This window comes from Neodiprion pinetum, chromosome 3, assembly GCF_021155775.2.
Source record: "Neodiprion pinetum isolate iyNeoPine1 chromosome 3, iyNeoPine1.2, whole genome shotgun sequence".
In the NCBI taxonomy this organism is placed as follows: domain Eukaryota; kingdom Metazoa; phylum Arthropoda; class Insecta; order Hymenoptera; family Diprionidae; genus Neodiprion; species Neodiprion pinetum.
Genome location: NC_060234.1, coordinates 20,296,487 through 20,314,048, shown reverse-complemented (window position 1 = coordinate 20,314,048; position 17,562 = coordinate 20,296,487). Strand labels below are relative to the sequence as shown.

Sequence of the window (17,562 nt, the reverse complement as noted above, 5' to 3'; positions counted from 1 at the left end):
GATAGTGGCATTCTGAAAAAAAGGCTTCATGGATTTTTTTTTCTAGTTTTTCTTGCATCAAGGAATACTGGATACAGGACGAAAATCGTAAATAGCGGATCCTCCGCTATGAATAGTTTGGGCGCTAAAAACATTTTCGTCCTGTATCCAGTATTCCTTGATGCAAGAAAAACTAAAAAAAAAAATTATTATTTCCACTAAATAAAACACAGGCAGGTAACGGAATATGGCCACTTTAAGTCTATAGACTCACCTCCTCTTCCAACCTCAATGACCTTACCTGTAGATAACGATACCTGGTGGTACTTGGTGTAAATAGATATTTTTAGTTCTTCGATGGAAAAATGGACATGAGGAAGTATAAAAAACGTCACCGAGTTTCAAACAAAACATTCGTCAATTTATTTGTAACGCGGTAACGTTTCTTTTTGTACATATGTTCATTTATAACAACTATAAACAGTTATGGATTCAGAAAAAAACTCCTAATCATTCCAAAGTTTAAGTATTTTTTTACCTGAAAATGCAAAAAATTCAGGATTTTGTATGGAATATAAAAAAAAAAAAAAAATGACCAAAATAAGGAAAGAAAAAAGGGCCTTCTGTGACCGAAAGGGTTAAGAGACCAGTGAACTGCCAGTGCTGCAAAGAAGTCGCACGAAAGTTGAAATGTACTATAGTGATGTCACAGTATGATGTCACAGTCACACAAATGTGTCAAGAATGTTTACTGGGGAGTACGAAAAAAGTGAAGTTTCAAGCACTAGATTTTTACAAAAAATTTACGAAAAACAACAAAAATTTTTCAAAAGCTAAGAGTATTGTGCGTTTAATGATTCATTGTTTGTTACCGATCTTATTTGTACCAGTCGTAGTTGACCTTCAAGATATTTTTCCTCTATTATTTCTGCTCACGTATCGCTTCCATGAAACTTTACGCTGTAAAAAATCCTACATTTGCAATCTTGGCCAATCCCAAAAATCCACAAACCCGAATACCTGACTAATGATGAAAATTAACCAATCAGCGAGGTTCAAAACTCCTGTCTTTCAAATTTCTTTCTATCTATCAAATTCTGCAATTGACAAAAAATCAGTCCACCGTCACGTTTTAAAATCAAAATGTCAACTAGCCCCTCAAGCAAAAAACTCAAACTAAATTAATTCGTGAACTTTGAATATTCTCCCCAACAAAACTGAAGGTATCTGTTCTAAGAATCTTTGAATTCGACATTATATTTGAATTGAACCCTATCGCGAATCCAAAACATTAAAATCATTCTATAGAAAAATTTGTACCTAGTATTTAGTGATGTTAAAATATAGAGGGTAGTTTCATTGAATGTTCTCAAAGAAGTGCAGATGATTTGTTTTTAAAAATAATTTCGCTCGAACTACAGTCACATAAAGACGGTGCCCATGTGTGTGACGCTACGTATGATATGGAGGGTTTAATGTCCTCATGAATTCGAAAAAAGACGAATCGGATTGTCTTCGTGTGCTCTATGATTGGGTTGCTTTCTGTGCCAATCGCCAATCAGAATAGAGAGAGACAACTGTTCTCGGTTTCGCAACGTTTCAACTTGCAGTTCATCAAGAACCTTCGACTGCGACAAATCGACTCTACCATGCTGGTGAGGGATCGAGTTTCACTTTTTCAACACACGATTATTAGTTGAAAATAGTCTCATTATTTCGCCGTGAATAAAAAATAGAACATAAAAATTATTCATTTCTTTATTATACGCATTACATAAAAGAGTATGTAAATAATATCTAGTTTGTTCCACATAAAAAAAAAATCATTTAAATATCAGGTGTCTGTGAAAATATACACGGTCTTTGTGTATTTAAATTTTTCTGATGTGTAGTTTTTAATTATCAAATGATCACGAAGTATCAACATGTACTCGGTGAAGTTTAACTCGTTCTTTTTTTCGACTGAATCGCAATACGCTTAATCAATTACGGTTTTTAACCATCTTGCGCAAAAGACCCTAAAGTATTGTGAAGAAATAATCGAGTCTGCACATCAGTTGCTTAATTTCTTGTGAAATAAAGAACGTCGTTTATCAAATCATTACCCTATGGGCACGTAATATCAGCAAAAATATTTATATATTCAGCGTATAGCCTACTGCTTTTTTTGGAAGGAAACTTTGGTATTTTGTAATGTGTGCAATTTGACGGTCGCCGCGTTTATTTTGAGATGGCTCAGTCAATCGTTTACTAGGGGAAGATCACCGGTTGTGGCCATAGTTTGCCTTTTCAGCCATAAATTTTGACCATATATATATACATATATATCAATGGAAAGCTAGAGACCTTAGGTAACTTCTGGTAAAAGAAGATACTTGATTTTTCCAAAAACAAAATAGTTATTTAAATTTTTGTCAAGTAGTCATTTTAGACCATTGAAAATTTTTTCACCCGTTGTGGCCACCCCTGGAAAATATCCTAAAAATGTAAAAAATATGAAATGAAACTCCACTCAATTTCAAGAAAAGGAAATTTTATTCATTTTCAAAGCTTTCAGTTGCAAAAAATAATAACAAGAAGTAGCGATCAAGCCGTCAGACAAAAAAAAAAAAGAAAATGTAGGAATATGAAAATGGCAAATAAATGGAAATTAAATTATTCATCTTCCACATCGGTTTCGCAATGTTTGCAGGTGTAATAGCCGGCATGCGTGTCAGCGCCTGCAATCGCACGAGGCTTAAGAACGTGTGAAGTGATTTTTCAATACCGTGCTTTATTTAATGAAGCCGTTAAAGTGAATTTAAAGTCGCCAAATCGAATGAATTTTTTTTTTCGTTCTTCTGACGGTTTAAATTTTTTTACAATTACATGCGGACAATTGGCCAACTTCATTTTTTAGAATTCAGGTTATTCAAAAAACAGCATGAACAAAAATTTTACAAAATTGTTCTCCCCTCCCTCCCCCCGGTTGAGGTTCAGCTCCCGTACATACATACATACATATATACATACATCGAGATAATCTCCCCGATACCCTCATGGAGGTTATGTTAACATAAATAACGATATTAAACAGTTTTTTAGACAAATACGTCCCTTGAAGTGATGAAAAAGTGGGTGGCTACAACCGGTGACATTTTTGTGGCTACTACTGGAAAAAGCGGGGCTGTCGAAAAAAAAAACCACCATGTTTTCTGGTGCGAACTTTTTGCTTCAACCGATACACAATCACATAATATATTGTTTTCCATTTCCAAACACGATGTTACTCACCTGTTTGCAGTGACCGAGTGTAATTTGTCGCACTCTTAACACGATAAATATTTACATCAGCGTCAACTGACACGCACGAAACAATGTTACTGACCATAGCTAACTTATCGTATTGATGTTTTGACTTCGGTGCCAGCACGAAATCATCGTGCTTACATTGGGCACAAACGACAATTGTCATATCGACTGTATCTGCACCCTGTCGAAAATTATCCAAAGGTGGCAACCAGTGATCTTCCCCTGTTGAATTAAGCTGACGAATCGTATGGCATTAACGATATTGAATGAAAAAAAAATTCGATTTGGTAAGTGTGTAAAAAATGTTATTTTGAACAAATTCATTCATTGAGTCATCGTTGAGTGAAATTCAATAAACGAATGAGATTTGTTGTCATTTTGAATGGATTGGATGCAAAAGATAGATATCCAAGCTGTTGTTCGTAATTATTGTATTAATTGTTTTTATTATTCTCACGGCAATTATCGTGGCTTATGAAAAATACAGTGGAACTTCATTTATATCTTTGGGACTTGAACGTTTTTTTTTGTTTGAATATGTCAGATTTTCTTGGTATGTCTGGAAAAAATTAGAATCCTTTAGAATTTCACTCGGTTGTTATTCGCACTTCTGCGTCGTAATTGCCATACCATTCGGAAATATATAATTCATGTTTTACTGTAAATTAACTTGATAAATACTCAATGTGCAATTGCCTCGCGATAAAACTAATAATGAGTACGAGCGGGTAGATTTGATTGTTGATTAGGGTGATGGAAAGTTTTGATTTTTGGTGGTTGAATTTGTGTTAACAAAGCAACTGTTAAAATCCAAGATATTAATCTGTCTTTCATTTTACGCAAATCTATTGATAGGACTGATTCAAGATGCTCAGACTCAAGTGCAGATCAGTCAAGTTGAAATGAACTGCTCAACCTTATCCGAAGTACAAAACTTGAGAAATTTGTTAATTGTGGTTGAAAGTTTCGACGTTTGAAAAATTTGACACCGCTTTGAAAATTATTTCTAACGTCGATCGTGTGTAGATATTACCGTCACTTCCACCACCTTTTTCCAACAGGGGCATGAATTCACAGAAGCAACCGATTTGCGAGCCGTTACCGAGCGCCTCTTGACCATGGTCGGCATATGGCCGAAGAGTAAAACTAACTTTCGGTTTATTCTCAGTCTCGCTTACATGTTTATTCACGTGGCTATGCAGTGGGCATACTTTGTAAGTCACATGGACGACCTTCAAGAAGTTACGGACATGTTGGCTGACGCCATTGTTTGCACGATGGTTGTCATAAAGCTACTGGTTTTTCACAAAAATCGAATATTGAGTGAGATGATCGATGCGATGAGCGAAGACTGTGAAAATAACAAGACTCGCTTAACTCCAAGCGAGCAAAAAATATACGAATCGTGCAATTCGAAGGCAAAAACGTTTGTCAAAATTTTGGCATATGTGATCGGTTTCGGGGTTGTTGCTTGGTACGTCAGACCACTTCCGACAATGGCATTTTCAGGTAAGATTACCTTGCCGCGCTCAAGGGAAAATAATAATTTATTGTTTCATTCCGGACAAAACTAGCTGCACGGAGTGATTTGATGAATTTTATAAATCACATCATTCGAAAATATTTCGTTATCTGATGAGCATTTGATGTGGACACTCGGTATCCCCGAGATATTGCACTTTTTCAACATTGATGTACATATTATTGTTGTTTGAAAATACAACTGAACAATTGAAATCAGTGTTGAGGAAGCGGGGTGGCTAAAATCGATACCTTCACCGATATTGTTACAAGAGTGTCGTAGATTGAGTGTTAATCAAATTATTATCTTAGTGACTTGAGAAGATCTCTTCGATAATTCCGAAATAAGACGTAATGGGTTGATTGAAAAGAAATATAAATCTCGAAACTGTATTTCAAACCGCTTCTAAACGTTTGAAAAGCTAGTAAATTCGTTCAATTTCACATTCAATTTCACCGCACAATGACTTATTGCAATCAGAAAACTATTTCTTACAATTTTCCTGGAATTCTTTTCTTTGCGATGCTGGCACATAAAACGTTTAATTTTACAACATTGCACCGATATTGATTATTATTATTATCCACAAATGGCAATATTGAATGTGACTACTGGGCGAAAAGAAAATCTGATTCAGTGACTTTTCGGAAAATGGTTTTGTGAATGGACTAAACCACTGCAGGGTGAAATCGGACTAATCTTTTAGAGTTTCAACCATTTTGTTACGATTTGTAATTAACCATTTATATCTAAGTTTTTGTTGATAATCCCAGCATTTTCTAAATTTGTATATTTAGACAGATCTTCGTAGCTTACGAATACAATAATTTGATAAGTACCTAATGTACGACAAATCAGGAATAAAATTAATAAAACCGTCCATTTTTGCCAGCTAACCACCGCGAGAAAAAAATTTCTAAGATATCGATTCCGATCAAGAAATATGCACATTCAAAGGTAAAGAATGTCTCTCTTTCAGGGAATAGAAACGGTTCTACATCCCTGCTGTTACCGTTTCGTAATTATTTTTCTTTTGAAAGAACGGAAGTCTACATGTACGCTTTCGCGTATGTGTATCAAGTAGGGGCATCATGCCAGATATTTATTGGATTCGTGGGAACCCACGCGTTGCTTGTGTGTCTGATCATGCACATATGCGGGGAACTATCGGTTTTATCAGACAAAATAATGAATCTGAAAAAGGACATGGAAAATGACCACGATCGTCGAATTCGAAAGATAATGATGCGGCATGTACGTTTGATGTGGTAAGTTGGGATGATTCCATTATTATTCGAGTAAAGGAGGTGGTTATGGTCGATCGTGACTGTATGATCATGAGGCAAAAATTTCAGGATGGCAAAGGAAATCGACACCTCGTTCAGCTTTGTTTTTTTAACTCAAGTGTTATGCTCTTCCATAATGATAGCTATCGCTGGATTCAACGTGATTATGGTAAGTTGAAGGCGCTGGTTGTTTTTTACTTCAAACGAGAAGTAATTTTTTTAAGTACGTGGCAAATGACGACGGGATCTCATTTTTTCTGCAGAATTCCGAAAGCAATCAAAAGACCGCTTTGGCAACTTTTGTTTTCTTCGAGGCTTCGGTACTGGTTGATTTGTACGGTTATTGCTTCGTCGGCGAATTTTTGATAATTGAGGTGAGGCTACTTGAGCTTTCATCGAAAGAAATCTGAATTGAATAAATGTCGGTAACAAGGAATTCATTTCTAGAGCGAACGCGTTTCCGATGCCGTTTATCATTGTGGTTGGTACGAGATGCCGCCATCCCAGGCGAGAGACTTGATCTTAGTCATGGCCAGAGCTCAAAAGCCACTTCATCTCACCGTCGGGAAGTTTTTTGTCTTCTCTTCAGCAAACTTTGCCGAAGTAAGTGGATTGTATATTCAAGCACATGATGTTCCACATGTAACCCATGATTGTCAACGTGACGAATGCCTTGCAGATAGTCAAGACATCAATGGCATATTTATCATTGCTCCGAGCCCTAGCGTGAGCGAGTTTCTTCAATGAATCAGAGAATAACCAGTTCACGTTTGAATTTGTCTTCAACACTTGACGCATGAACTCGTTTGATCGCGTTCCGTTGGAAGTGGAACTTTCATTGGGATCGAGCACGGAGAGTATGCCAGTAATAAGGATCACTCGCTTATGTCACTATACTGTATCTTATTTTAATTACAAGCGATATTGATTCGATGTAATGAAACCAAATGATTCGTCACAATATGTAACTTGACAAGCGATGTATTGACATCTTCCGCAGTACCATAAATTACACTACAATTAAATCTTGACAATCGTGTGTTCTTTGTCATAATACCTACTCTGTATGAGGGTGTTCCGTTTAGTAGCAACATTTTTCCCCGTCACTGAAAAACTTGTTGCATGTACCAAGAATAGAATCATCAAATTTTAAATGGTCGCTCTTGGATCTCGAAGTTTTCCCATTCGATTAACACGAGGAAGATTTTGTTACGGGCTGGATTGACACCAACTATTATTTATTTAAGACAAAACCAACTCGCCATAATAACTTGAGGGTCGTACTAAGACACAGTTCTTGGACACGGTTTACTTTGGATGAATGCGGAGTTTTCCTCTTTAGCTCGTATCGAGAGCAGATGAGCTTGTGAAATAAAAGTTGTCGCTTACCTTCAGTCGATTTTGATTATTCGGGCTGTGGGCGGATCTGCGTGCTCGACGATGACCGTTTATGATATGAATTAACACTATTTATGTACGATTGCTTTAGTTACGGCAGCTCAAGATTTTTGTGAAAGTGTTTTCAAGAGAAAGAAGGATATTTTACCAATGCCAAACGGGCGCCGGTGAATATATTAAAATGGATACGGAGATAGTTAATAGATTTGCCAGGTAGATCTACGCACGTTGAAAGGTTGTTAATTAAATTGAGTTACAATTAAACGCAATTATTAAGCCAAACTCAGTTTTGACTAAATTGAAACTATAACGTCTGAATGTCGTTATGAAAATAATACTATTCAATCGTATTAGATAATTATTATGGAAAAATAATATTACCCAATGCTATTCGAAGCACGGAATTTGTTTAGAGTTTTCAATTCGTCAAGATCTTGGAATTTCCGTCAACTACTCTGATCGAAAGTTGAAGAAGAACTTTTTCGTTCAAGAGATGATTTCGAACTATCTTGTTAAGAGATTTTTTATGAACTGCTCTATTCAGAAGATTTTTTGTTAAACTGTTCTAGTTCTTGTTTATATCGCACTTCCTGATTGGTTCCTTTCATTTTTACGGAAGTTAGGCCAATGAGAAGGTTTCAAGTATACAATGTATGGATAATATTTTTCTCCTTCATTATTATTAAAATTATTTTGTTCTGTAAGAGAAAAGATAAAAGAAGACCAGCCGCGCAAGCGGTTGAAGAAAATGAAACAAAATCGCGTAATATCAAGAATAGGTATGAAATAATTTGGAATGCACCTAATATCTAGAGACAGAGAGCATCGAGGATGTGATAATGTCAGTCTTTTTAAATTGTCACGACACATCGTCACCGAAATTAAATTTTTTATGAATACCTCGTTTGAGTTTTTGTTGCGAAGTCAATAGTCGACCAACTGCAGAATTTTCAGTTAAAGAACGAGAGATTCGTAATACGTAGATACCTGTCTTAGATGGTTTTACGTAGAATTTTTTCTCACATGAAATGATTGTCATTAATATAGGCACATAGGAAATCAAATTCATGTTTCTTTAAATTTTGCACCCTTATGAAATTTCTATAATGGATTTTTTTTCTACAAATACCAGACTGACACAGCTGAGGATATTAAGGTGAAGAAAATCTAGATACGAAATCAAAAACATTCATGTAGAGATAAATGCTCGTAGCAGCAAGACAGCAAGTGGCGATCGATCATCATACTCCTATGGATATTATTTTACCATATGATCAAGGGTGGTACCTCGACGTAATTTAGCAATTTACTATGCACCCTAATACGCGGCGAAGGTATCATGCTCATAACGAATTTGTTCATTAATTCGAAAGTAAAGTCGAGCAAACTTTCCGTCATTCGGTTGCTTCACATTCCGTATCGGTTGATAATTCCAACATGCCGAATCGAGGTGCAAGATATCCAATTTGAGGTAACGCACTATTGCGTATGAAATTACTGCTATCAAGGGTGGTAAAAACAATTCGACCCATCGTGCGACAAGCGCCGGATGTCGACGTCGTTTTATACACGTGACTCGTGACACATTATTTTGCAAATTGAAATATCGAGATTGTGCAAAACGTTCATAAAATGCAATACAATACGCTTGGAAATTCTTTTGAAATTTATTTCGCACGCGCATTTCAAGTGTTTCTTCTACTTAATTTGAGCTTCGGAACCAAAACTTATTGGATCAGACGCGGACTGCTTATTTTATGAACAATATTATAACGCAATAAATGCTTTAGAAAAATAACGATTTTCTTTTTAACTCTTTGAATTCACCGTTGCTCTGCAAAGTTCCATTGAGATTCTGTGAAGTCTGAATTCGGTGAAATTTTTCAGAGTATTTTAGAGAATTCGCGAGTTTCACAGGGTATTGCAAATTAAATTCCAGTTGTTCTCATCATATTCCAGCAAAAAATGTAGACCCTCAGGCAACGAAAGTGGGAACCACGAACAAAAATTTACTCTGCAATTTAGAAACCAAAAAAATGACAATGTATTTTCGAGTAAGTACCAGCAACAATATCCTTGCAAAAAAAAAAAAAAAAAAAACACTGAAATAAAAATCCTTACTGCTTAGTATATATTTTTTTCGCTAAAATAAGCTTATCTTATTGCCAAATTTTCTTTCGTATAAAACATAAATCATAAATTTTTTATACGCACGTTTCAGAGCACGTTCCAATGCTTTATTATTGATTATCACGATTATTTCAACAGTGTAGAACTTCATAACCTGAAAATGGAAGCATCGTTGTTAAAATATTTTTACACCGCGAGATTTATGCATCGCAGATGAAAACTCATGTGAATTATGTTGAGCGATTAATGATAATTTCTTACTTTTAAAAAATATTCAACACAGGCTGTAATTTTCTTCCCGTCCGTTCATTCGTATCACGTATCACGCAGCTGACGAATTATTTACAAATTTCAATCATATGCATACCCATAAAATTATGGCACCCTCTGTGCACCGTGCTGACACCGTTACAAAAGAAATAGATGAATATAAATAATGTTTATTTATGCCTCAATCTGATCCCAAGTCTTGAGGCAAGAGAGAGAGAGAGAGATAGAGAAGAATAGTTGGGGTCGTTCCCTCTCATTCAAATACCCTAATTATATTCCGCTCTAATGTCATAAAAGTCATACCCCGGTTGCCTTGATCGGCATGATCGGCGACCGCATGACCACGTTATCGATCAAATATAGGAAGGATCGACGTGCGTTTTGGTTCCTGTCTCCGTAAACTTCTTACCGTTCTATAATACAGAACGGTGCCTCTCTGTGTTATCTTTATAGTCGTACAACTTTCGAGCGTATGTTATCTATCTAATCTCAAAGCCAGACGAGACTCACATTTTATATAAGACTCTGGGATGTTGCAGTTAATCGAGAAAGGGAAGGGCTTCTCTTCGTGGTAAAGAGACTGCATCAGCTCACGTGTAATTTTTTTTATTCATCTCCTTCTTTTCTCAATATCCTTGGTGCGAGACTTACCGAGTCTCTCAATTTCTAATCCTTAAAAACCTTCTTGAACACCTAGATTTATACCTGGGCATTCAGCAGTTTTAATGAAACTTTGTTGGTAAGTTCGGGGTACTTCTTGGCAAATCTTTAACTGCACTATTCCTCGTCAACTCTTGGCTTTTAGATCGTGTTAACGCAACACTAATAATATTGACCAACTGATTCAAGGAAGAACGAGAACCATGCCTTACTTAGCGATCTTTAAAGGCTGGTATACCTTCTGATGTCCTCTCGTTATCGTATCGTATTATTTTATTGCAATTTAATTGGTACCGATGGTCAAGTTCTCTTGTACTAGAACCGAATTATACCCAGCCGCTCCCTATCGTTAATACAACCTTACCAGTGATCATCGGGGGTTTGGTAAACGCGACACACTGACAACAAGAGATCTTTGAGATTACAATCGGCAACCACACCGTTACAATTCAGAGAGATTGTTTGTTCGATTTGACATCTCAGATTTGAACACGGTACAGAACTTGATAATTGGCATCGTCGATACCTCACCAGTGATCCACAGGACATTGTTACTACAATAACAACTAATTCCAAAACGCACGCGAATCTTGATGCAAGGGGTGTCCGTTTTTGATTGGTCAGTATTTCGTGTGATTCCGCGTATAATTTCATACGATTTGGTTCAAAATCAGAAACTTATTCTTATTGATAATTGAAAATCATCCACATTTTTTTCAAATTTATCGCTTCCCGTATGGATGTAGTCTTTGTTTTTCTCCGTTCGAGAAAAATTCATGCAATCTTCAGTTGTTTGCAGTAGAACTTTAAGGAACTCGTATGGACTTGAAAATACATTTGGCAATATCCAATTGAATTATTACGTGCTTACTGTTGGATCTCTTGCATCTAAAGTATGCAAGCTCTTCGAGTTATCTTTGAGACTATAAGATTTTTGATATTCTTCAATGGTGTTCTTAAACCAATTCGACAAAAGTTTTTCTCCCTGGAATATCAAGATACGAGTGTAAAGGCAAATGCAAAAACGCGTACCAGTTTTTTTAGCCGTGAATTAATTATACGTTGATCACAACGGATGGTCAAACAGACCATGGTAATAAGTATGCACACTGGCAGTTTAATGGATGGTCGAGGTATCGTAAGCATCTGTAATATGTCCATTAATTTGAAAATACCGTATCGATTAAAACTTTCCATTGTGATTGGCTCACGCCGGCCAATCAGAGCATTGCCAATGTTTACTACGGAGCAGAAGGCACTCCCTTCATCAGTTTATTGTGAGTCTTGGACCGTACATCATGAATCCAGCTACCTCGATGAATCAGGTTAAAACCGATTATTAGAACTTTGAAATTATACGTGAATCGTGAAAGATTCGATCAAAACGTTCCATTGATGTGTACTGTGGATGAACTTCCAATTTCTTCCAGAATCTTGTATACGGTTGCATAAAATTTGAAGTATCTGAAAAAGTTTTGGTCAATCTTAACGGACACAATTTCCTCCTGTCGTGAATCTTTCGGAGATTACTGTTTTCTTTTCATCCATTTCTAGGTGGGGATAGCAAAAGCTGTTCAAGTCCTTGACTGGAACAACAGAATCTTAACGCTACTAGGGATCTGGCCTAGCGATCCAAACAACCTAAGATTTACCCTGAGTTTCGGTTATATGGCAATCCAGTTGGCTTTGGAATACGCGGATCTTTTCCAATCCACCAACACGTTCGAGCATATCGTTGCGAATCTCACGCAAAACATTACGTTCACAACAATTGTGTTCCAAGTAATGTTACTACGTTTGAACTGTCGACAACTCAAAGAAGTGATCGTTACGGTGCGCGAGGACTTTCACGAGGAAAATTATGAAAGTTGCGAAGAAAGAAAAGTATTCTTAGCTTACTACAAACAGTCCAGGATATTTTTTCTAACAGCAGTCCCAATGGTACTTTCTACCGCCATCACTACGTACTTGGCACCACTCGCTAGTGTACCGGGCATGAGTAAGTTGTGTTAAATGTATTTCTCACCGATCCATGATCGACAAATACTCGTGATCCACATTTTCTTTTTTTTTTTTTTTTATCAAGAGTACAAAATTCAACGGTAAAGTGAAATCGAAATCCTCAAATCTTATCAATCTTGACCTTGAATTTTAAATTTCCAGAGTTCCTTATAAAAATAATTCTCTTCGTTAACCTCATTCATAAATGTTCAAGACAATATTTTCGTGCTAATGTATCAGAGGTGACATGAGATGTTTATTGCAAACGTTACAGCAATTTGATGCAACGACTTCTGATCAATCAGTACGCAACGAAGAGTAAAACTCGTCGTAAAAAATTGTCAAACATCATCATTTTTCGTAGTAATTCGTACTCTTCAACGATAATTATCCGAGTTTAATTTCGATATTTTTGGGTAGATAATTACAGATAACTAGAATTTTGCCATATATTTATTAGAACAACGATATCCTACGAAAGAGATCGATTTTTCAAATGCTTTTCTAGTTTACCGTTTATTCGTGGTATTATTATTGATAGGAGTCTGACAATGAAAAAAATTTCAACTTACCGTTCAGAATTTGTTCGGACCTTCTGAAAAACCGTTCGGTTCGAAAACGTTTTATAAAACGTGTAATTACTTTCCGTTCATGTTATCTAGAATAACAATTGTTTCACAGAGAATAGAAACGAGACCGTGAAATGGAATTTGCCGTATCACATGCGGATGTTTCACGACGTGTCGCAACTTCACTCTTACGCACTGACGTACGCCGCTCAGCTTCCATTTGTTTTCATCGCGTCCTTTGGCCACACTGGTCCCGATTGTTTAATCGTAACCTTGATACTTCACGTTTGTGGCCAATTGGCAGTCCTGGGGGAACGCATCGGCAACATGAGCACTGATTATCAAGAATGCGGCCTAGCGATAGAAAAGTGCGTCCGGAAGCACGTCAGACTGATACGGTGAGTATTTTCAACGCCATTCGCGACGGAATACCAACTCAGTTTGGAAATTCAATTTGTCTCTGATAAAGATTGTCCGAGAAATATTTTACAAATAATGATATTCAGGATGGCGAAAGATTTGGAGGAGTCCTACAACGTCATCTTGTTGGTACAACTCATCGGAGGAACGGTTCTCATTTGCATCCTGACTTACAATGTCTTGGCGGTAAAGTATCTGGGGCATTCCACGCCAAATCGACCACTTTTCAAAGTTTCTTTTTTTTTATCCTTTTCTAGCCTATGAAAAACATTTTTCAGAATTTTTTCAAATTCTTTTTTACCCAACCAAAGGAAAGTCGTGATTTTTTGAAAAAAATGGCTTGTTTTTTTAAATAGCTACAACTTTTTCAAAATTTGACTTATCGGGACGTTTATTTTTTGAAAATTTTTGTTTTTCGATGTACTTCTTGAAAAAAAAAATACAAAAAATACAAAAGAATTATTCAAACCCATCTTCATCGTTTTTTGTCAGATTTTTTGAAAATATCTAAAATTTCTCGATGAATTCCATTTTTGATTTTTATTTTCTTTTTGAAAAAAAACGGAAAATATGCACATCGTGAAAATGACATATTTTATGGGAAAAACTCTCAGCTTTTAGAAAAAATATAAAATTTGAAGCAACACGCGCCGCACAGTGAGAAAGATCAGTTTTTTCACTTTAATTGGATTTTGAAGGGTCTTCTGTTGCGTACGCCAAAAAATCAACATTCCCATTGAAAAGCTGAGAATTTTTCCTACAAAGAACTATCTTCTTTTCAATTTTGATAAAAAAGTTTTCTGCGTCATAAAATTTAATAAAAAAGTGGGTAAATTTTTTTTTTCTTCAAAAATTCAAATAATCACAACATCAAAATGGCTGCATAATAAGCGTCTAAGCTTTCGGAAAATTTTTTTTACACCGTAGAGAATATATTTTCGAAGTTCGAAAAAATTCCGCGGCGGTCGCCCCGCAAAAATGATTTTATTTGGCGGAGTGACACATACGCGTTACGTGTTCGTGTTGAAATCTGCGGCTTCAAGATATGACGGAAGTAAAATTTAAACCCTGTAAAAATATTTTTTACACAGAATACTGGAACAGGACAAAAAGCTCACTTCCTTACTTTCTCGTTGTACGTCCTCAGCGTCTTGCTTTTGATCTACGTCTACTGTTTCATCGGCGAGAGCCTTATTGAAGAGGTGAGTCTAACCATACTTGGAAAAAACACTTGGTACAATAACAATTCATATATACGCCGATCGGCGAGTTTGATTTAATTTAACGCTACTTTCAGAGTACGAAAGTACATCATGCCCTCACTCAGTGTGCTTGGCACGAGATGCCACTGAAATATGAGAAAATGATCATCATTTGCATGGGAAGAGCTCAGCAGCCGCTCATACTGACGGCTGGAAAATTCTACATATTTTCTATGAAGAACTTTACCGCTGTGAGTTTACATGATTACTTCTTAGCTGTTGCATAATCTACAGCAGATTATGCTATCGAAAATATAAATGGTAATTTCTTGGACGAATTACATTTTTTTTTTTTCTTTTTTTACAGATATTAAGAACTTCCATGGCTTACCTTTCGGTGTTGAGAAGTCTTTTGTGATCACTAATGAGCGTATACCCCACGATTCGAAGTGACTCCAGCTTAGGATATAACGCTTGGTTTGAGAAACGCAATAGAACCGAGGAAATATCTATTGAACAATGATTACCGATATCTAGAATTTTTTAACGATAGACCGAATTGAGAATCGGATGAAAGATCACTTTGGACGACTCACTAGTTCGAATCTAACGCGGTGCTGTGACGCAAAATTTCGTTTACAAGACGTGCTCGCAATGTTTAAACTATTATTACAACAAAGCTGGACATCCGTTTTAGCAAAATTCATTAGTAAATCACGAAGTATTTTACAGAATACTGATAATGCGCGCACAGAATCTTGTGAATGATAATTATAGGTCTGTATTAGGAAACTTCAAATAAATTACATGTTAGATGGAAGATACTGAGAAAAAAAATAAATAGAACTGTACTTATACGCAATTTTGATGTTTCTGATCCTATCCCCTCGTTTATACGTGCGCGATAAAAGGACTTTCTAAACGGATGTTTAAAACGCAAATCGGTGAGATTGTCACGTCCTCGGCGGCCTCTTCCCGTAGATATCAAGCATTCTAGACCATTTCATGTATTTTTTTTATCATGCAATTTTATTCTATTTCCATCAACCGCTTGCGCGGTTCGTTCTTTTCTTTCCTCTTTCTGTTGTGAAACCCAGAAAGTTTTCTCTGTTTGAACCCTCAGTGTTACGTTTTAAATTCCTACATTAAACCAAGTTCTTTAATTGACCTTTTGTTATCGTGGATTTAGTTCAAACGCATTCATTCAATAAACGTTACTCATCGATGCGTTTACCTTAATCCGACTAGATAAATAATTCGTCCAACCAACTATAAAACCCTAATAAATAAATAAGCAAAAGACAACGAAAGGTAAGTGACACCTTTTCGCTTCTAAACTTACAATTAGCTTTCCCCACAGATAATCGTCTAACATATTATTCTCTATCCAATAAATCTATGTGCTGAGTTTAGGCTTTCGTGCATAATTAACGGTCAGACTGAATCCGTCCCATAACACTGGTAACAGCGTTGTTGATCGAATTTAGCTAAAAAGTGGAATTTTTTATTTTTTTTTTATTAATATACTATCGATTGCGATTTCAACTTTTCCTTTTTCATTTTATGAGTGTTAAAACTCATTGGTGACGGCAAGCCTATCACGCGAAAGAGAAAAGACAATGAACACGGAAAGGTTACTCCTCTGAAAGAGGCAGAATTGTTAAAATATGCAGGGAAATTAAATAAAGCAAAAAAGTTACCAGATTTGGAAGGCGAACAAATAGCAAAAATATCAAGACAATTCAATGAAACGGAAGCTGCATACGCCGATCAAATTACCGCCCTGCAAAATAGGGTACGAAAAGCTGAAGCAGTAGACTCACGGTAGGCAGAATTAGCTAAAAAACAGGAAGACGAAATTGGGAAACGAGAAAAATTAGAACAAGAATTTTTATCTAAACAAGTAGAAATGCAACAACAGTTAGAAAAAGAATCGGAGGACCGTGTTGAAACGCAAAAACAGTTAAAAGAATCGCAGGAAGATGAAAAAATTACTAGAAAAACAAACAGAATCGGAAATTAGGGTAGAAATAGGTACGTCTGAACAGACTGAAGAATTGGTGACACATACTGATATTACTGATACTACGTTAACGCAAAATACCGAACGAAGTAAAGAAACAATGAATACGCGAGTAGAATCAGGTGTGAACCCAAGTTCTAGCGGTTTTATTTAACATTCGGAAACACTTGAAGATCCTCAAATATTATTAGAAGAATGCGAAAAAGAATTCTTAAAAGAACAGGCTGAAATTCGAAAACAGATGGAAGAACTTGAAAATAGGAAATCGAAAAGAAAAACTACAGACCCTCAAATGTTGTCATTAGCAGAACGGGAAAAAGAACCAATCGAAAGAAAATTTGTGGATCTACATTCGTGACCGTACGAAATACAAGAAACATAAGAAAAACATATTGTCAAAGTTCAAGTTGGAAATAAAATAAAAATAATTGACACGAACAGATCGAAAATCCTAAAGGAATAACTGCTGATTATATTCATCTATAACTAGATAAGGACGATTGTAATCAAGCAGGCCATTTTATTCAATCGTGTTGATTTCAAAGTAGAACTAAAATCCTAGTGAAACCATCGATAAATCTAAATCAGTCAAATATAAATGCATTGTTCTAGAATGAAGATGTCACCTGTACACCCGCCCATCCAGGTATCATTTGCAGCAATCCCAAGGATAGGTGATTTAGAGATGAAGATCAGCGAAAACGCAGAAGAAAAAATCGTGGTAACCCTCCACCAAGTCGGCCCCTTCGGAAAAGCTTCAATTGTCGAATCAATCTGGGAAAGAATGTTAATATCTAGAACCTATCACATG

At 36.1% G+C, this 17,562-nt stretch overlaps 2 protein-coding genes across 2 annotated transcripts; both read left to right on the top strand.

Annotated features, from left to right (window-relative positions):
* The first annotated feature begins 1,613 nt into the window (after positions 1-1,613).
* Positions 1,614-7,083, top strand: LOC124215582 (odorant receptor 82a-like). The gene is made up of 7 exons (XM_046619139.1): positions 1,614-1,634; positions 4,332-4,779; positions 5,772-6,060; positions 6,148-6,247; positions 6,342-6,452; positions 6,526-6,681; positions 6,758-7,083. The coding sequence occupies exons 1-7, from the start codon at positions 1,629-1,631 to the stop codon at positions 6,806-6,808; spliced, it is 1,161 nt and encodes a 386-aa protein (XP_046475095.1). The 5' UTR covers positions 1,614-1,628; the 3' UTR covers positions 6,809-7,083.
* A 4,740-nt stretch (positions 7,084-11,823) lies between these two features.
* On the top strand, positions 11,824-15,567 carry LOC124215579 (odorant receptor 13a-like). The gene is made up of 7 exons (XM_046619131.2): positions 11,824-11,861; positions 12,091-12,535; positions 13,219-13,504; positions 13,613-13,712; positions 14,618-14,728; positions 14,824-14,979; positions 15,096-15,567. Exons 1-7 carry the CDS (start codon positions 11,835-11,837, stop codon positions 15,144-15,146), a joined length of 1,176 nt encoding a protein of 391 aa, XP_046475087.1. The 5' UTR covers positions 11,824-11,834; the 3' UTR covers positions 15,147-15,567.
* Positions 15,568-17,562: the final 1,995 nt, after the last annotated feature.

Bases quoted from the DNA above. Each gene is read 5' to 3' on its own strand.
- LOC124215582 (XM_046619139.1), top strand. The intron at 4,780-5,771 runs GTAAGATTACCT...TCTCTCTTTCAG, and splicing joins TCCGACAATGGCATTTTCAG to GGAATAGAAACGGTTCTACA. The intron at 6,248-6,341 runs GTAAGTTGAAGG...TTTTTTCTGCAG, and splicing joins CTGGATTCAACGTGATTATG to AATTCCGAAAGCAATCAAAA.
- LOC124215579 (XM_046619131.2), top strand. From the start codon at position 11,835: ATGAATCCAGCTACCTCGATGAATCAG. The intron at 11,862-12,090 runs GTTAAAACCGAT...ATCCATTTCTAG, and splicing joins CAGCTACCTCGATGAATCAG to GTGGGGATAGCAAAAGCTGT. The intron at 12,536-13,218 runs GTAAGTTGTGTT...ATTGTTTCACAG, and splicing joins CGCTAGTGTACCGGGCATGA to AGAATAGAAACGAGACCGTG.